Source organism: Camelina sativa, chromosome 5, assembly GCF_000633955.1.
Source record: "Camelina sativa cultivar DH55 chromosome 5, Cs, whole genome shotgun sequence".
NCBI classification, from domain to species: domain Eukaryota; kingdom Viridiplantae; phylum Streptophyta; class Magnoliopsida; order Brassicales; family Brassicaceae; genus Camelina; species Camelina sativa.
This window is the reverse complement of record NC_025689.1, coordinates 8,983,024-9,002,530: the sequence shown is the minus strand read 5'-3', so window position 1 is coordinate 9,002,530 and position 19,507 is coordinate 8,983,024. Positions and strand designations below refer to the sequence as shown.

At 39.4% G+C, this 19,507-nt stretch overlaps 6 protein-coding genes across 6 annotated transcripts in view; 1 reads left to right on the top strand and 5 right to left on the bottom strand.

Annotated features, from left to right (window-relative positions):
• On the bottom strand, positions 3,035-4,621 carry LOC104789041 (receptor-like protein 12). The gene has a single exon (XM_010514793.1). It carries the CDS (start codon positions 4,619-4,621, stop codon positions 3,035-3,037), a length of 1,587 nt encoding a protein of 528 aa, XP_010513095.1.
• LOC104786270 (ATP synthase subunit gamma, mitochondrial) lies at positions 5,176-7,611 on the bottom strand. Its single transcript, XM_010511628.2, has 8 exons — positions 7,376-7,611; positions 6,945-6,988; positions 6,680-6,832; positions 6,357-6,470; positions 6,144-6,271; positions 5,918-6,040; positions 5,694-5,813; positions 5,176-5,606 (listed from the first exon to the last, which is right to left on the bottom strand). The coding sequence occupies exons 1-8, from the start codon at positions 7,486-7,488 to the stop codon at positions 5,409-5,411; spliced, it is 993 nt and encodes a 330-aa protein (XP_010509930.1). The 5' UTR covers positions 7,489-7,611; the 3' UTR covers positions 5,176-5,408.
• Positions 8,353-11,023, top strand: LOC104789039 (receptor like protein 30-like). The gene is made up of 2 exons (XM_019245244.1): positions 8,353-9,604; positions 9,672-11,023. Exons 1-2 carry the CDS (start codon positions 8,353-8,355, stop codon positions 11,021-11,023), a joined length of 2,604 nt encoding a protein of 867 aa, XP_019100789.1.
• On the bottom strand, positions 13,009-14,037 carry LOC104786268 (putative B3 domain-containing protein At2g27410; the record flags this gene model as incomplete). Its single annotated transcript, XM_010511627.2, has 1 exon — positions 13,009-14,037. A coding segment is annotated over one exon (900 nt), but the record flags the coding sequence as incomplete, so codon positions are not given.
• On the bottom strand, positions 16,535-17,396 carry LOC104786267. Its single transcript, XM_010511626.2, has one exon. The coding sequence runs from the start codon at positions 17,289-17,291 to the stop codon at positions 16,557-16,559; it is 735 nt and encodes a 244-aa protein (XP_010509928.1). The 5' UTR covers positions 17,292-17,396; the 3' UTR covers positions 16,535-16,556.
• LOC104786266 (cellulose synthase-like protein D1) overlaps positions 17,448-19,507 on the bottom strand; it is a 5,247-nt gene continuing 3,187 nt past the window's right edge. The window contains exons 6-7 of the mRNA XM_010511625.2: positions 18,630-19,053; positions 17,448-18,550 (exon numbers count right to left, since the gene is read on the bottom strand). Of these exons, the coding sequence (XP_010509927.1) occupies positions 17,593-18,550; positions 18,630-19,053 (1,382 nt within the window). The 3' untranslated portion in view covers positions 17,448-17,592. The remainder of the gene's footprint in view (positions 18,551-18,629; positions 19,054-19,507) is intronic.

The window sequence follows — 19,507 nt, the reverse complement described above, 5'->3', positions numbered from 1 at the left end:
TTATTACACTTTTCCATCAACCCCCCTCACCTTGAATTTGGCTTCACATTATGAGGAGTAGTTCTGGTTGAGTATGATGAGTGTAGCCCTAGTCTGTTAAGATCATTGAGTATGTTATTGACATCTCCTTGAGCTAAACAGCTGCTATTTTCCTCCACTACTTTCGAAAACAGCTGTGTGATCCTCTACTTTGGAATCTGTCTCTCTGACCTCAGACATAGTACTCAGACGTGGAATCTTCATACTCTTGTACATATGTGGTATTTTTTTCCTTTCTTTTCAGAAGTTTATCATATCTATGCTTATATATAATTAAAAAAAAAACTTGTTTTGTCTGAGGATACTTTGATGAGCTTTCACATTCCTTGTTATCACAATTCTCCATGTTAAACACTGATAGAAATAAGTGTGGTTCTTTCTCATTAAAGTTTGTGTATAAGCACTTGTTCTTTGTTGGGTTTCGGTGTGCTGACTGGGCCGCACCTGGGTTTGTCTTGAAATTTGTTTTAGGCCCATGAATAAATCTCACCTGTGTGTTAAGTGTCGCAGGTCACTATATATATTGGAGTATGCCCTAACCCTGGTTCATGTCTCCTTGTGCCGCTTTTGTCTCTTTGCAATCCACATCTCACGTTTGGTCTTAAAACCTTCTTCACACCCATATCTTGCCTTTAATTGACTATGGACCACAACATTTCTTCCACGGATCTCGGTGCTGAAGATCTCACTCTGACTGCTGACAATTCTTCCGCTGCTCCTGTTCCTCCTTCAGCAGATCCGGTCGTTCCAAAAACCGAACCTCGAGTCTCTCGTTCTAAGAAGACCAAGCGTCAACCTCCTGCTCTTCCTCCATCCAAACGCTCGTGCTCCCGTGCCTCCGGTTCCAAGGGGAAGACTAAACCTCCGTCAGCTCCCACTCGTCATTTGCCTCGTCGTAGTTCCACTCGCTCATCTCTTCGTGATGATCTTGAAGATGTCACTGACGTTTCGACTCAGCCTAAGTCTGATTTTACTTCGGAGGACGTTCCTGAAGTTCCTCCACCTACGTTTCTCTCTCGTTATGTTGCCAACCGTCGTCTCACTGCCATTCGTGATCGCAACTACCCTGAATTGAAACTCCCATCCTCCGACTCCTACTCATCTCAGTTCATCTCTGAAGTTTCCATGCGTCGCTTTCAGACAATCTCGGATCGCTCATTCAATGAAATGGGGTTTCTCGCTCCGGATGCTCCCCACGGTGGTGACGCTTACAAAATCCTGTCTGATTTTGGTCTCCTGCCCACGGTTACTGAAGTTGACTCGTTCGTTGGTAATATTGTGAAGGAGTTCTATGCGAATCTAGCTGAAGCTGAAACAGAAGGGATTGACACCCTCAAGGTCTTTGTTCGTGGATCCATGTATGAATTCTCTCCGTCTATCATCAATGCCATGTATCAGCTTCCCAATGATCCCTATCCTCTGAATGCGACTCAGATCCAAGTTCCTGATAGCCTTGATGACATTGTCACTCTCCTCACTGATGGTCGAGTTCGTTCTTGGGATCTTCGCAGCAAAAAGGAGATGGGAGATACTGTGGCCATGCTTCAGAAGATTTGCTGCCAGAACTGGATACCAACCAAGAACCCAAGCTCTATGTCTGCTGAACGGTCTACAATTCTGTTCATGATTCTCAAAGGCCATAAGTTTAACTTTGGAAAGTTAATCTTTGATGAAATATGTGCCTGTAGCTCTGTCGCTGCGAATGCATCTTCCAATGCTTGCCTCATCCTTCCCAATCTCATCGATCAGCTTCTGCGTTTCCAACGAATTGTTCCTGCTCTCCCCGGTGATGTTACCTCTGCTGCACCGGCTAAGTTCAAGATTGAACCGAAGGAGCTTCTGCCCTCTCAGGCCCCACTCACACTCCTGTCGGACATTCGTCACCTGCATGACTTCACCAAACTCATGATGGTGCGTCTTGCAGGTAAGTCTCTCTTCTCATCTACTCTCCTTGCTGATTTACCCTTAGTTTTTATATGAGTTTGTGTGCTCAAGCAGGGGGAGATTACCTTGATATCGCATATTCTGAGGGTGAGAGTGATCCACAAGATGAGGAAGACTGTGATGAAACCGAGAATGGCTGAAGAAGTTAGTGTATGCTCGTATGTAGGGGGAGTAATATAAGTAGGAGTTTGACTTAGTGATTGTTTTTAGTCTGAAACTCTCTGACGTTTATGTATTGCATCTACGATTGCAAAACTCTTCTCTTTTTAGTTCTACTCGGCTATGTATTAAACCTTTGAACCTTTTGCTGCTCCGAAGTNCTAATGCTTCTTGGTTTAGTGTTTCCTTTGTCTGCACACTAACTTGTTACAGGAAGCTTGAGGCACACACTCAGATAAAAAGGGGGAGATTGAAGAAACAGAGGATCTGTATGAGTTACAAGCTATCGCAGAATGTACCTGAAGGACTTCAGACGAAGCGGGAAAGTGTCAAGTTGTCTTTGCCAGCACAACACCTTGAAGACAGTGCGGTGCATCGAGCGTGGAGTTGTTGAGCATGGGCGAAAAAGGTGTCAGCCTAAAAGGTGTCCGTTGGAAGCTACAAGCAAGTGGAGTGTTAAAGTCAACATAATGATGAGGGTTCACCTATGACACATTGGACAAAGAGAGGTTCTTGAAGGACATGGTGCATAGGATGACTTGCTGGATAAAAAAGAGTATGGTGAAGATTGTTGCTGTCTATAAAAGAGAAGTATTTCACATCTTTGTGCGTTACCACTTTTAGAGAGAGAAAAGTGTGTGTGTTTAGATCTAAGTAGAAGAACAATATTTCTTGAGAGTTTCATTGGTGAGTGAATAAAGAGTGAGCATAGCTGTTGCTGTGCAGGTAAGATTGGGTAGATTAGGATTGGTTCAGTGGCAAACCAACTGTTGTGGTGTTGCATAAAACTGATCAAACAAGCTTGTAATATAGTTGTTTGAGAAAGTCTTAATAAAGCTCAGTTGACTGTTTGCCTGGTGTTCTTGTAGCAGTATTCACGGTTCTAGTTATTTCAACAATAACATTGAGGAATTGGATCGGTGAAGTTGTTGTGAGATAGATCAAGAACAACGAGGGAGCTTCGGTTGCATATTGAAAGAGGTACCTTCCCTGTGAAACCATTAGTACCCACAGAGAAGAATTTGATAGAGAGTGGTGGACTAGGAAGTGCTCCTTCAAAATTGTTTGAATCCAGAAACAATAACCTCAATGATGTATTTAATAAAACTTCTGCTGAACCTTCGAAATCGTTGAAAGAATTATTTACAACATTCACTGAGCTCAGACGAGGAAGGGTCCATAACCACTTGGGGATTTTACCTTTGATTCTGTTTTCAGATATGTTTATAAGCTCCAAGTTTTGGAGGGTCTTTAAGACGTTTGGGAACTCGCTAATGCCGCAACTCTCTAGGAACAACTTCTGAAGGGTCAATGGGATGTATGAATTGGAACTTAAACTTTCTGGAGATATACTATTACCTGAAACATCAAGGTACGACAAAGATTTCATAGAAGAGAAGAGGTTTAAGTCAATGGCGTAGCTTGTGTTTAGGAAAGAAAGGTCAAGCTCCTTGAGGTTGATGAGCTTTGAGATAGGCTCTAGGATATTTCCTTCAAAATGGTTAAGCCCAAGGTACATGTTCTCGAGCTTAGATGATGTAGAAGAGTTATGAACTTCAATAGAACCGGTGAGATTGCTTCCACGCAAAGAAAGGTATGATAAGAAAGGCATAGTGAGGAGAGAAGAAGGAATAGTTCCAGTGAAGTGATTATGAGAAAGTACTAAAGCAGAGAGCTTGGTTAGATTTTGTACAGGTGGGAAACTACCAGTGAGCTGGTTATTGGAAGAGTAAAACTCTGTTAACCTGGTTAGGTTACTGAATGTGGGAGGAACTTGACCAAAAAAGCCATTAGAAGAAAGAGACAAGATTTCTAGTCTATGTAGATTGCTAAAACTGGAAGGGAATGAGGAACTGAAGTTGTTGAAAGAGAGACTTAGGTAGCGGAGGTGGTGCAACTCAAACAGGCTACTGTTGGGACTAAGGGTTCCAGACAAGTGATTTTGAGAAAGCTCTACAACAGTGAGCTTGCTTAGATTTCGCAAAAGTGGAAAACTACCAGTGAGCTCGTTATAGGAAAGGTCTAAATAGAAAAGTTGGGTTAGGTTACCAAATGAGGAAGGAATTTGGCCAAGAAAGCCATTTGAGGGAAGAGACAAGACCTCTAATCTATTGAGATTTCCAAACTCGGAAGGGAGTGAAGAGGAGGTGAAATTGTTGTAAGAGAGATCAAGGGAACGGAGCTGATGCAGTCTAAAGAGGCTACTGTTGGGCTGCAGAGTTCCACTGAGACAGGCCGTGAGCTGTAGCTTTGTGACTGCACCCGTCGAGTTATCACACCAGACTCCGTTAGAATAGTCACTATGGTTGCAACCACGAGTATCAAACTCGTTCTTGAACAGCGTAAAGGCTTGAATCTGGCGGGGACGACAAGCAACAAGACCAACAACATGATTTTTTATAGTAAAAGTGCTTGGCCCGGAGACACAACAGAGTAAGTTCACCAAGAGAAAACCCAAAAGCAGATGCAAACGCCACATCACGGCTGTTAAACCCTTTTAAGATGAAAATTATTCGCGAAGCAAAGTAAAAAAGAAGATTAGAATAGATATAGTTTTGGCAATGGAGCTGTCACTAATCTTATAGATAGAGGTGTGCACCATATAAGTCATTATTAAATCTTACCGTCTTGGTACTGGCGTTTACTAAAAGTCTTTAGTGATACCCTAACTTGGAAAAATTACTTGAAAGTTTTCGTAGTGGGGATATGGTGGAAAAACAAATGCCGGTCACATGACGTTGATATATCTTATGTAAAAAAAATTGGATTGGAACACAAGCTTAAAATTTCTCACTTTTATGTTCAAAATCCACTTAAGTATATGACGACAGAGAAAAGTGTGTAGACTTTCAAGCTTCTAGAGAACAGTAGCAGCAGCATTGAGTTTTGTTTGATTTGTTTAGCGGTTGGAGAAGACATCAGTCGAATTTCAAACCTGTCGAAATGGCAAAGTGATCACCTTACTGTTAATATCTATAAAAGATAGGGTGTTTCATTAAAAAAAAAACACTGCAAATTCTGGGGGAAGCGAAATTTAATCAGAACAAAATGTGAATGCAATTATTAGTAATCCTGCTGGAAATTACAGTATCCCTTCAGAGTGTGAATGTTTATTATAAAACCGTTGAGCAAAGATTGGTGGTCTCAACATGAAGCCAGCAAAGGAAACTGATTCAGTATCCCTTCAGAGTCTAAACACACTCTTCTTCAATGTATAGATATTCAAACTCAGATCAAAGCAAAATAAGGAAGCAACAAGGATTGGTCTATTTAGCGGCTTCAAGTGCAGATGCTCCAGAGATAATCTCGATAAGCTCTGTTGTAATGGAAGCTTGACGAGTCCTGTTGTATGTGAGGGTGAGACGGTCAAGCATTTCTCCTGCGTTTCTGCTGGAGCTGTCCATGGCAGACATTCTTGCTCCCATCTCACTACACGCATTCTCCAAAACCGCATTGAACATCACCTGGTAGAGTTCATGTAAACAGCCAAGATGTTATGTTTCTATCTTTGCTGAAATGCCATACACAAATTACGCTCTTGGTTTACTTACACAAGAGAACTGGAACTCGGCTAGATTCTGCAATATTTCTCCCTTTGTTTCACCACCTTCAATCTCATATGAGTCGAGGTCACCAAGCTTTCCTCCAATTTCAGACTCCTTCTCAATGATCTTTCAATGCAAAAAAACACGCATATTTAATTTCGTTTATAGTTAAAGCAGAATGTGAACTACTACAAATCATAGTCCTGAGACATTTGCCAGTTGTAACTTACCTCTGGGGACAAAACAGTGGACACAGTTGGTAGAAATGCGACGACAGAATGGAACTTGTTGTAGACAATGCGCAAAGCATCAAATTCAACGTTCTTCAGGATGTCATCTGCTAGAACTGAGACCTGAAAGAAGCAAGTAAACATAAGGAACACTAAAGACGACAATTACATAGCTCGAGAACAAATGTACTGGGGAGAGCAAGTTATACTCCTAACTATGGCCTACCTGAGCATAATTGAGTGGGTTCTTATTCAGCTCTGTCACAGAGAGGACAATGTCGTTCTTTGAGTCACGAAACATTATAGCCTTTGCTTTCTCTCCGACAATAACAAACTGAACTTCCTTTTCAGGGCCTGCAATGATACAAGAATTAATTTCAGATACGGCAATTTAGAAAAACGAAACTACGGAACCATCAACAGTGTTTGCAAAACATACCAGAATTCAACTTGTACAGAGCCCTGCTCACTTTAACAACAGTGGAGTTAATTCCACCACAGAGACCCTTGTCAGAAGAGAGAGTAACCACCACACTCTTCTTTACATCAATGCCTGGTTTTACCATCAAGTAGCGCTAGAAATCAGAAAGATCTCAAAAAGAACAAAACAGAGATAGCAAGAGGATGGGTATCCAAGGATATAGTAAGAGCAAAAAATTGTTCGTCATCATCAATATTCAATACCAAAGCAAGCCATGGGAAGATCATTGACACTAAGTATAAAGTGAATAAAAAAGAACTACTCTTAATTGACAACCATACTGGGATTATCTCCTAGAAGTGCAGTAAATGGCTGCCAAAGTCCACGAGAGTTCTCAGCTCTGCCTTGAACTGCTCTAAGCTTAGAAGCAGCAACCATCTTCATTGCCTTTGTGATCTTTTGGATGTTCTTAACACTCTTCATACGGTTACGCACTACACAGAGAAATACATGAACATCAGCAATTCATAGTGATTAGAACATCTTACATTCTAACAACAATCAAAACTAGGCAAAACAAATCTCCAATGATCAGCTGAGACTTACCCACTTGAGTAGAGATAGATCGAAGTCCAAGAAGTCCTTCCTCCCTACAAATCAAATACAGGTTAAGTCCTCATCATCCAATATCACATCAAATCAACACACAAAAACAAGATTAAACTGGGTAGATGTTGGCAAAATCAAACGTCAACAGGTGGACAAGGTTACGCAAATAAAGAAATCGAGCTATAATACTAGAGCTACCGAATCAAACAAACCAATTCGATTGTTTCTCGTCTATTCGAAATTCAAAGAAATGAAAAATGCTCTAACCCTAAAACGGATCATTTCATCAAAACTAACCAAAAAAAATATCAACGACTCAAATCAAACCAAACGGATTTCAAATTCAGAAGACTATCAACGAAGAACATCGAAATGCTTGTGCTTATACGCAAGGATAAGAACGAAGGAGAGGAAAAAAGAGATCTCACTGGTCAGAAGAGAGAGGAGATCGGGTTGCAGCGATTGGGCGTGGAGCGATTGGGCGAGCAGCGATTGAAGGGAGGAGACGCCTCCCTTCGCGACGGAAAACAGCCATTGCCATTGATTAAAAAGGATTTGATCGACAAAACCTAGCTCCGGCGAAACTTCTCAGATCGGATTATAGATGGGATTCGAGAGAAATGACTGCTATTGCCGAATCCAAGGGCTTCTTCTTTATTTCTCCACAGACTCCAGTGTTTCTCACGACGTCGTTTTGTCTTTTTTTTACCAAAATTTCCCCTGAAATTAGTTGGGCCTCATAGAGGCTGACACTCATATTTCTATGCCCCATTTTAAGGCCCAAAAATTGAGTCGGCTTTGCATCACCACCAATTTCTTATGTTTTTTTGTTCATCTGAAGATTTTGAGTTTTTGACTATGTCTTCTTCTCTAATCTATACACCCCACAAATAAATGCGAGTTGTTTTGGTAACGGGAGAAACTGATAAATGTAATTACATACTTTAAAATTCAAAGATAAGGTAAAGTTTTGACCAAACTATTAATTATTGAAAGGCCCACTTATTTTATTTTAGTATAGTATTATTTTGTATCTAGCTAGTAATGTAACCAAAAAAATCATCAAGTAGTCGACAAGATATTATACAGAACCATGTCATCATCATATTGAATATGCGTCCGTTTGATCCAATGTGATGTGAGTTGATTTCTCTTGTTGCTAAATTAGTATGAACACACTTGTAAAAATGTCAAACTGTTATAAATGTATCAAAATGTCTTCAAAAAAACAGCCATAGAGTCATTCATTAGACATTTCTACGTGGTGGCCTTTACTTCATGAACACGTAGGCATCCACGTGGCATTTAAAACCCTCACGTCTTTCTTTTATTTGTTCGTTGCTTGATATGTCTCTCTGTTTGAAATAATAATTTCGTCAACTTGTTCAAAAATCTCTCAATCAACATGTCGCGATCTCTACTCTTACACTATTGTATCATCTTCGCTTCAAGCTTCTTCTTGATGATCAATGCTCTTACTTGTCGTCAAGACCAGATCCAAGCCTTGATGGAATTCAAGAACGAGTTTGAATCCGACGGTTGCAACAGCAGTGCCTATTTAAACGGAGTCCAGTGTGATAATGCGACTGGTGCGGTCACGAAGCTTCAGCTCCCAAGTAGTTGCTTCACTGGAACTCTCAAACCCAACAGTAGTCTCTTTGGGTTGCATCAGCTTCGTTACCTCAATCTCTCTCACAACAACTTCACTTCCTCTTCACTCCCTTCTGAATTCAGCAATCTCAGCAGATTAGAGGTTTTGTCTCTTGCCTCTAATGGCTTTACTGGTCAAGTTCCTTCCGAAATTAGTAACCTAGTCCTTCTTACCCATTTAAACCTTTCCCATAATGAGCTCACTGGTAGTTTCCCACTTGTTAAAAACCTATCAAAGCTCTCTTTTTTAGACTTCTCTTACAATCATTTCTCAGGACCCATACCTTCTGATTTACTACCCAGTTTGCCTTTCTTGTCTTATCTTGATCTGAAAAAGAATCGGCTCACTGGTTCTATCGATGTTCCCAACGCTTCTTCTAGGCTAGTGCATTTGTCCCTTGGGTATAACCAATTTGAAGGACAAATCCTAGAGCCTATCTCAAAGCTCACCAACCTCAACTATCTTGAACTTTCCTCCTTAAACACAAGTTACCCAATTGACTTACGCGTCTTCTCTCTTCTCAAATCTTTGTTGGTCCTTGATCTTCGTGAAAATAGGTTATTACCAGCCAGTTTAAGTTCAGAGTCAGACATTCCATTGAGCTTAAAAAGCTTGTTTTTGGTGGGATGCGACATTATCGAGTTTCCAAACATCTTAAAGACACTTCAAAATTTGGAGGTTATACACATTTCCAACAATCTAATCAAAGGAAAAATACCTGAGTGGTTATGGAAGCTTCCTCGTCTTAGCTTAGTGAACCTTGTTAACAACTCTTTTACCGGGTTTGAAGGTTCTTCAGAAGTTTTAGTTAACTCATCACTGCGGATAATGGATTTTGCCTATAACTCCATGACAGGAGAGTTTCCTGTTCCACCACTCAATTCTGTCTACTTGTCTGCGTGGAACAATAGTTTCACAGGGAACATACCTCTCTCAGTTTGCAACCGAAGCTCTCTCATCGTCCTTGATCTATCCTACAACAACTTCACCGGTCCAATTCCTCAATGTCTGANGGAAGCTTCCTCGTCTTAGCTTAGTGAACCTTGTTAACAATTCTTTTACCGGGTTTGAAGGTTCTTCAGAAGTTTTAGTTAACTCATCACTGCGGATAATGGATTTTGCCTATAACTCCATGACAGGAGAGTTTCCTGTTCCACCACTCAATTCTGTCTACTTGTCTGCGTGGAACAATAGTTTCACAGGGAACATACCTCTCTCAGTTTGCAACCGAAGCTCTCTCATCGTCCTTGATCTATCCTACAACAACTTCACCGGTCCGATTCCTCAATGTCTGAATAACTTAAAAATAGTGAATCTCAGGAAGAACAGCTTGGAAGGAAGTATACCTGACGAGTTCTATAGCAATGCTTCGATACAGACACTTGACGTTGGCTACAACCGACTAACCGGGAAGCTTCCAAGATCGCTATTAAATTGCTCCTTTCTGAAGTTTCTGAGTGTTGACAACAACAGAATTGAAGACACGTTTCCTTTCTGGCTGAAGGCTCTACCCAATTTACATGTCTTTACTCTCCGTTCAAACAGATTCTTCGGCCATCTCTCTCCTCCTGATCAAGGTCCTCTCGCGTTTCCCGAGCTGCGGATACTTGAACTGTCGGATAACAGCTTTACCGGAAGCCTGCCACCAAGTTACTTTGTTAACTGGAAAGCATCATCACTCAATAGAAATGGAGATGGGCGTATCTACATGGGAGACTACAAGAATTCTTATTACATCTATGAAGATACATTGGATTTGCAATACAAAGGTCTATTCATGGAGCAAAGGAAAGTCCTTACTTCCTACAGCACCATTGATTTCTCTGGAAACAAACTTGAAGGACAGATTCCTGAGTCCATTGGTCTCTTGAAGGAATTGATTGCGCTCAACCTATCAAACAACGCCTTCACGGGTCATATTCCTCTGTCTTTGGCAAATGTTACGGAGCTCGAGTCACTAGACCTGTCAAGAAACCAACTTACAGGGAATATTCCTAGAGGACTCGGGAGCCTCTCGTTTCTGGCGTACATAAGTGTGGCTCATAACCAACTCAAAGGTGAAATACCAGAAGGACCACAGTTTAGTGGACAAGCTGAAGCATCATTTGAAGGGAATGCAGGTCTATGTGGTCTTCCTCTGCAAGGAAGTTGCTTTGCGCCACCAGCACAACAGCCTAAAGAAGAAGACAAAGAAGAAGAAGAGGACGAAGTGTTAAACTGGAAAGCAGTGGTTATAGGGTATTGGCCTGGACTCCTGTTTGGACTGGTAATAGCACACGTTATTGCTTCATACAAGCCAAAGTGGTTTGCCAAGATAGTTGGTCCAGATAAGGGCAAGGAAGCAGATCCAGTTAGATTGTTTATGAACCTGGATTCAAGATGGGACAGCTTTAACAATAAGGATAGTGTAGAAACAAGAAAGTAATATTAAAAATATAGTATGTGGATATGTTGCTACCTGATTGTAAGAAATGGTTTTGCTAGTTTCTGTAACTTTTGGTTTTCTTTATTTAAGATCTCTCTCTTAGCTGATAATATCCTTCTGACATACATACTGCTTTGGTTCTTCTCTGATTCTTAAATTAACTCGAGCCGATGTTTCTTAATGCACGAAAGAAAGCCCCTGTTTCAGCTTCCAAACTGGATCAAGTGAACATAAGAGAGTCAGAGCTTCTAAGATTCTACAGGTCTCTAGAATTCAATCACAGAGCCGACACTAACGAGATCGCATTTTAAATGTTTCAGCTACCACTCATCACTGATACAAATCAGTTAAACGTAAAAAAAAAAAAAAAAAATTATATATCATAAGAGGACTTGTTAAATATAACAATTTGCTGGCACTTTGAACTAATATTCTCAGAGAACAGAGAGAGAGAGAGTAGTGGAAGATATAAAAATGGTAAGTACTCACAAATCTGTCATGTATAAAGAAACAACCAACGTTGTCAGTCACAAGTTTCCCTCCTAAGTCACCAGCCCAACTGGTGATCCTTTAGTGAAGCCTTGACTGAAACTTGGACCTGAGATGATCTGCCTAAACTTGGACCTCCAATGCTGAAAAAGTGCTGAAGCGTAAGTGCAGATTCTACAGTTCCTTGTGCTCAAACCACTCCATGAGCTGCCTTCTTGTTTCTGTAGCTGTTGGACTGGTAGAGAAACTCATGAGTCTACACTACACATAGAGATATAATTTGCTAAATCTGTAAAGATATCGTTCAGAGAAAGGTAAAACCCTAAAATATCAATCCAAGAGTTGCTAAACCCCTAAATCTTAGAATCAAAGTCAATTGGTTAATCTAATCTCATTCAATCACGATTAGAAACAAAAAGTACAAATGAAGATATAATTGTGCTCAAACCACTCCATGAGCTGCCTTCTTGTTTCTGTAGAGAAACTCATGAGTCTACACTAGACATAGAGATATAATTTGCTAAATCTGTAAAGATATCGTTCAGAGAAAGGTAAAACCCTAAAATATCAATTCAAGAGAGTTGCTAAACCCCTAAATCTTAGAATCAAATTCAATTGATTAATCTCATTCCATAATTGTATCATTATTGATTAATGCAATCACGATTAAAGAAAAAAAAAAAAGTACAAATGAGAAGATCACCTGGAGCTCCTTGATTAAGGAAGCCACCACCAAAACGTCGACGAGAGTGACGGTGATCGCAATCGCTCCGCCGTCGTCGCATCATAAAAATGATCTCCATCTCGATTTGTCTAATAAGAAAGAGGAGTTGTACCGGAATATAAAATTTGGTTCACTAAATTATGTTTTCCCGGTTCGAGTGTAAACCGATATGTTGTTTTGGTCTAAATTTGTTTACTTATTCACACACAAAGAGAAAATTTTATGTTTTCACAATCTCTCTTGCAGAAGATTATGTAAATTTTTCTTCTATTAATTCATAAAGCTCAAGCACTAACCTCGCAGTTATAATTCTTTTTTCAACAGTTCAACTGATAACACAAAGAGATGATGTCTCACTTAAAAAAACTCATGGGAGGTTGATGATGATGATGTTGGTTCTGAGGATGAGTTGTGTGAATAGTAGTCAAATATAGTCTTTAACCTGATTCTTTTACTTTGTGAACCATTGAATGTTACACCATTTTATACATATTCCAAAAGAAAGTAAGAGCTTTTCAAGAGATATAAACAAGAACACCAAAATTGAAACAACAAATGTCAATAAAAAAGATGGTTGTTTATAACTCATCTGAAAATTAAGTTCTTACATACACTCTCTGCAAACAGAAAAAGGAGAAAATCTATTGGACAGATGAATCAATAACTTCTTTAGTTAGTGTTTCATCTGACGACATTTACAACAAGTGTCATCAATCTCAAAACCCCTAATTGCCAAAGACGAAAAACACTAAAGTTATCCAATAAAAATTGCATCTTTAAGCCAAACAAAATCGAGAATTGCCAGAAAAATGTAGATCCTTTATGTACGTGTGGCGAGCATGATCAGAGAATCGGCTAAAGAAGAGCATCCATAGATACATTCACCGGAAGTAAAAAAACACTAAAGGTCGCCGCCGTGGCTAGCTTTCGTAGGAGGGACAAGAGCAAAACAGAGTTTACCACTTCTTCCAGATCGGAAAGACCAAAGAGGAAAGAAGTCGTCAACCTGAAACCCATTAGCAGAAACCACATCGTTCCAACCAACAACAAAGACATAATTCCAGTTTCCACTCATCTTCCACTTCCTCAATTCAAGGGCATGTTTTTTCATCTGAGGATCAACCAAATCAACACTCACACCTTCCTTACGAAGCTTCCTCGCTTGTTCATCTATGATCCTTGTCTCTTCCTCTGTCAAAAAGTCTGGATTTTTAACTTGCTTGAAAGGAACTAAGAGACGTCCTTGAATTCTACCGAGATCAGTCTTGTACAGTTTCCTCGTTGAGATCAGCTTCGGATTGTATGCGTTCTCTTCTCTCCTCATCACTCTCAAAAGCCAATCCGGTGGACTCGTTTGAATTGGTTCCGCCTCTAGAGGATGAAAGATTCTGAGTTTCTTGCGACTTACGATCTCTTCCGTATTGATCTGATGATCGTCATGACGACGTTTCTTGAACTGGGTGACGCAAGAAGAAGACGAAGGTTCCGATTCTGATGCATTAGGGTTTTGTAGTACCGATCTCTGTTGTTCGATCACACGCGTCCATGGTGTTGTTACAGTCTTGCGAGAAGAAGGTGATCGGTGAACTCTGTTCTTTCTCGGTACTTTATCCCCAAAGATTCTTGCTTCCATCTCTGTTTCTTTTTCGCCAATGGTCTTTGATTTGTCGTCCCCGAACTCTTGATCGTAAACCATGGCAGCGACATACAACAATATGTCGAGTTTGGACTGTGAACTAACCCTAGGATCATCGGAGTTATCCATATTGTCTTTCGATTCTCTGGAAGTCAAAGACGAAATTTTGAAAAGAGAAGCGTTGTGTGCAAGGAAGAATGAGAGAGAGAGAGAGAGCGAGAATGAGAGCGTAAAAAGGAAAAGAGAAGCGTTGTGTGCAAGGAAGAACGAGAGAGAGAGAGAGAGAGAGAGAGAGAGAGAGAGAGAGAGAGAGAGAGAGAGAGAGCGTAAAAAAGGAAAAGAGAAGCGTTGTGTGGTTGGATATTTATGACGTCATCTTCAAAGATCACACTAAATCTACTAAAGATCTTCTGAATGTTCTCTGAGACTCTGACCCATGGACGTGTGTGATCTATATGACCGTTGTGTGATTTTGTTAAAACTTTAATCATGTGGCATTGTGTGGCTAGTCTAAGAAAAAATTACCAATGTATATATGTATTAGTAATTTTCTTTATATTACTTTGTTAATTTGTGACATTTAACTTTATTTCTGTTGATTAATATTTTTAATTATGGTGTACTACTGTATTTAGATATTAGTATTAAACACAATTCATTTTATTTACATCATTTTGAGTAAACTATATAAAAAAAATTAATTTTTTTTAGTAAATTCAAATTTTAGAAATCTATATAATAATAGCAATCTGAATAAATGCGAAGAACAGTTGCGTTTTTTCATGTTATTTTTTATTAAAAAGTTTTTTTGACAAAAAAAAATATACAGTAACGTCTCTTTAGAAAATTGCGTCCGTTGAATATAAAATTGTATCTCTTACAAATAGTTGTGCTTTTTCTATATAATAATAGTAATCTTAATAAATGCGACGAACAATCACATCTTTCTGTTGTACCTTTATATAACATTTTTTATATTTTTTTTCTTGACAGCATATTTTAATGGTTGCGTCTTTCTAAAAATTTGTGTCTGTTGAATGTAGAGTTGTGTCTCTTATAAACAGTTGTAACTATTCAAATGTTCACATCTTTAGAAAACTATATATTTGTACTTCTTTTGAGAAATCTCAAACCTTCTTTTCAATTGAAATATACACATCTTTAGAAATCTATATATAAACTAGATATTCACCCGCGGTACACCGCAGGGCTATATTTTTTTGTTTAGAAATGCAAAATAAAATTTATTTATTATATTAACTATATATGTATATAATATATTTTGTATTTTTTAATTCTACTATTGTTTTCAATATATTATATAGTGTATAATTTCCATTGTCTACATGTAGTGGTTTATTATATAGTTAGGATATCTTTATTGTTCATTAAATTTAATTTAGTCAACAAATATACTTTTTGTGAATTTTCTTTTTCATTTACAATGTAGAGATAATAGTATTACATAATATGTTCTATTTTTATAATTATATGAGTATACTATAATTTGACTTTGTAATTTTGATTGTTGTATCTCTATATCATTTAACACTTTTGTATTTATAGTTGTGCAAGTCGATTAAAATGGTGGAGTATCTTTTTGTAAAGTTTGATTTATATCAATTGTTTCTTATTAGTATGGACCAAAAATCTATATATTAATTTATTGACACTTCAGTGAAGAAGTAATTTTTATAAATAATTTGTGTCAGTTCAGGCTCCAATTTTAAAAAAAAATTAAAGTTATTATCAACAGTTTAATCACTTGGCTTTTAAACACATGAAAATAAGTTATTATCAACAGTTTTTTAGAGAATGAATTAATTAAATATAAAATATTTAATGTTAATGGGTGTTGGTCTGATACTTTTGGAAATTTCAATAGAAGAAAATCTTCTTCAGTTAGACTCCAAATTTGATATTATTTAAGGTAAAAATTAATTGTAAAATTAATATTAATGGCATGATTGTAAATAGGTTCCAACTCCAGAATTTATTTGCTAAATGTCTCCAAAAATGTATATATAGATGACTTCTCATCATTGTATTCAAATTTTCTTTATATTTGTATTTGTTAAAATGACGTCTCATCGCTGTGAGAGATATATTGCAATTTTGATATCAAAAATTAGGGAAAATTGAGAATCGATTGGGAAAATTGAGAATTGATTTCTTAATTTGGGAGTTTTAGGGTGTTATAAACAGCGTCATTTTGCTATTAACGGATCTCGTTAACAGATAATTAACCCCGTTTAATTTTTCTGTTTGACCACTTAATGTTGTGCCTCAAAAGGCTAGGTCAACAAGAGTTTGCGATTTATTTGGAAGTCAACAAATAATTGGTGTTTTTTTCCTCCAAAAGCAGAGTTCGGGATTTAAATCAACGAAAATGTAGACTTGGAGAGTTTAATGACATTTTTCCCATTGTTTATCACAAAAATTTTAAAGATCAAACTCCAATTTCATTGATTCTCAGAAACAGAAGATAAACACACACTGAACTTGAACAACACAAGAACACATTGAGAAAAATCCGTGCTACAACATATTCACAACTGACAACATTACTTACTGTAGTTTTTGAGTTTCTAATTTATAAAAAGAATAAGCAACCAACGTAGTCAAGTCACAAGCCTACTAATAATTTCCTTCCCTTGTTTGTTGTTAGATTCTCTGGTGCCACCCTAGCCTTGTCGAGACTCTCTGAGTTCTTGATCTCTGATACTCTGCCTCCAACAGTGAAGAAGTGCTGATGCAGAGTTGCAGATTTTTCGATTTTTGTGCTTTGTGAGATGCTCAAGCCTCGCCATGATCCTCTTTGTTTCAGAAGCTGCTGAGCAGATGGGGAATTCCATGAGTAACGCGAGGCTGTCTACGCAGATTGAAGTCTCTGCTTCAGCAGCGAGAATTCCTTTTGCGTTAGCCACGTCAGCAGATTTCTTGGCTATTTCAAAGAGTTCCAAAGTCTCTGTTGCGTTCTTCTTCAAAAGTGGACAACTTTTAGGGTTTTCAGATACTTTCGCAGGCGGCTGCTTCTTCAACTTGATTGTCAACTTGAGCGGCCTCGATGTTTCTGGAACAGACTTGCAAACGTCGTCAGGGTTCCGCTTCTTCAAGTTTTGCTTAATCTCTCCCGTTCCATGAACCCCAGATCTATGGTTTTTAGAAACTTTCATAGGTATAGCCGACTGCTTCGTCTTTTGGGTAGTCCTCGCTGGAGCAAAAGACTTGCGCTCATCAATTTGTTTAGTCTCTGCCGTGATATCATGAGAGATCTGATGTTTTCTCCTCTTCGACTCCGGACATGGTGGTTCAACAGCCTTACGTTTATTCAGATTCAAGGAAAGCGCTTTGTTGTTGCAAATAGAATGGTCTCTTACGGTGGAAGAGGAGGAGTTGAACAAAACGTGGGATTCCATTCCTATTCTTATTAGGGTTTCACTCTCTCAACTTTAGATATCGAATTATGGAAAGATGGAAAAAGAGTCTCAGGTATTAATATAGAGCGTCGAAGAGTAACAAAAAAAAGAAACAAAAGGAAGCTTCCTTAACTCCCACTCAACGAAACAACGTCGTATGAAAACTAATTTCCATTTTCTTGTCAAGTTCCGCGAGGGGCATATCCGTCAGATCATGTATTTTCAACATAAATTTACACAAACCAAAATTACTTTTACAAAACAAAAATATAGTAAAAATTCCTCTCACTCTGATATAAATTTACACAGAGAATTCTCCTCCACCGCTGCCTGAAAGATCATCTGGAGGACTGATGGTGATCCAAAGCAGCGACACGGTAATGGACACAAGCCCTGACCAAACATAAACAATCGTTGGAACCTTTCCTCTTCGTCCCATCAGTCCTTTAGCAAACGGATACATATGAGTCAACACCCATAAACTAAAGAACGTTCCTCCCAGCAACTTGCCCCATTGCGGAATCACGCTGTATATAGTCCTCGAAGCTCCTATCACGATAGCAACAAGGTTTACTACGATGATCGTAAGCGGCATGATGAACAAGCCAGTCCATTTCACAATGTAAAGATCCGCAAAGATGTCGTCTTCGTCTTCTCCTCCGGATTTGGATGTAAGCGTGAAGGAGATTTCTATTCCGGCTATTACTTTAAGCAAACCTTGGACAACTGCTGCAAGATGAGCACTTGTGCCTCCGATTAACCAAAACTGTTCATTTCTCCACCATTCTTCCAGTCCTATTCCCGACCATTTGACCTCAAGGAGTGAGATCAGGGTTAGGGTTATAGTGATGCAGAGAAGGTAGGAGAGGAAGTGGATATCGAGGCTCTGGACAATGAATTTTCCACTGAAGAGACAGAGAGCAGGGAGGAAGCAATAGACAACCAAGAAGATTGAGGTGAAAGGGTATATCCCGACGTTGAGGTAAGCGACTCGCTGGAGGAACTTGAGCCGTCTGGTGGCGAACATGGCGTTGTTCTTGGAGAAGAAGATTTCTACAGAGCCTGTGGCCCAACGGAGAACTTGATGGAGACGGTCAGTGAGATTGATCGGCGCTGTGCCACGGAAAGCGTCACGTTTTGTGATGCAGTAAACAGACCGCCAACCACGGTTATGCATACGATAACCTGTCACCACGTCTTCAGTGACAGACCCGTAAATCCATCCGATTCTATCTCCCCATTCAGTATTGTCTTCATACCTGAGAGGTCACATACGGGTTTAATAACTACATAACCATTTATACTAACAGAGCATATCTACTGTTTTAGAAACAATACCAGCAAGAAATGACAGCGATGGCTTCTGCCACGGTTGGAGCATCAAGGGGAGGTCGTGGCAGGAGCAAAGCACCAGGTGGTCTTCCGTTTTTAACCGACATGTGATCTGCTAAAGGCCGTCCTTGGTACTCTGCAACCGGAATAGTGTCTGTGAACATGGTCGAATTACCAAACTTTTTGGGCAGACCAAGATCTGGATCATCGTGAAGGGGCTGTGTATCAGACTCTAAATCAGACGCTTGGGAAGTTTGGGATGCTTGGGACTGAGTCCGGACATGCAGAGCTGGAGCCTTTTCCTGACCAAACACCCCTGTGTACTCATTGGCTCGAGGTGGGTTGAATCCATAGAGAGCATACCTTCTGAACATACACCCTGTTCCGACATAAACTGGACCTTGTAACCCATCTAGTGCTCTCATGTTACCTGTTTCAGAACCGAACAATGTTTTAAGCTATGGTGCCTTGTGCATAAGCATTACACAATCTTGCTGTACTTAATTCAACAACTCACCGTCGAAGAAAACAGTATTGTGATTTGCATATCGATCTGATGGGTCGATTCCTTCAAACCGTTGCGGAAACTGAATGTAACAGATCCTGTCACCACCTCGGTCCATCATGAAACACATTCCTTCTTTGATAGCTTTGGAGTTGTAGATGTAGTGATCACAGTCCAGATTGAGGATGAACGCGCCATTGGAAAGTATAGCTGAAGCTCTGACCATACCATTCATGGCACCAGCTTTCTTGTTGTGGTCAAAACCAGGGCGTTTCTCACGCGAGACATATGCAAACATAGGTACACGAATATCAATCCCTGTGAAATCTAGCGCGCCTTCATTTGGTCCACCCATCACCGGTTCAAGCTCAGGCACTTT

Excerpts from the sequence above, each read along its gene's own strand:
- LOC104786270 (XM_010511628.2), bottom strand. The coding sequence starts at position 7,488 with ATGGCAATGGCTGTTTTCCGTCGCGAAGGGAGGCGTCTCCTCCCTTCA. Across the intron at positions 6,471-6,679 it reads ACTTCTAGGAGATAATCCCA|GCATTGATGTAAAGAAGAGT; the intron begins GTATGGTTGTCA and ends TGGTAAAACCAG. Across the intron at positions 5,607-5,693 it reads CCGAGTTCCAGTTCTCTTGT|GTGATGTTCAATGCGGTTTT; the intron begins GTAAGTAAACCA and ends GAACTCTACCAG.
- LOC104786267 (XM_010511626.2), bottom strand. The coding sequence starts at position 17,291 with ATGGAATCCCACGTTTTGTTCAACTCCTCCTCTTCCACCGTAAGAGAC.
- LOC104789039 (XM_019245244.1), top strand. The coding sequence starts at position 8,353 with ATGTCGCGATCTCTACTCTTACACTATTGTATCATCTTCGCTTCAAGC.
- LOC104789041 (XM_010514793.1), bottom strand. The coding sequence starts at position 4,621 with ATGTGGCGTTTGCATCTGCTTTTGGGTTTTCTCTTGGTGAACTTACTC.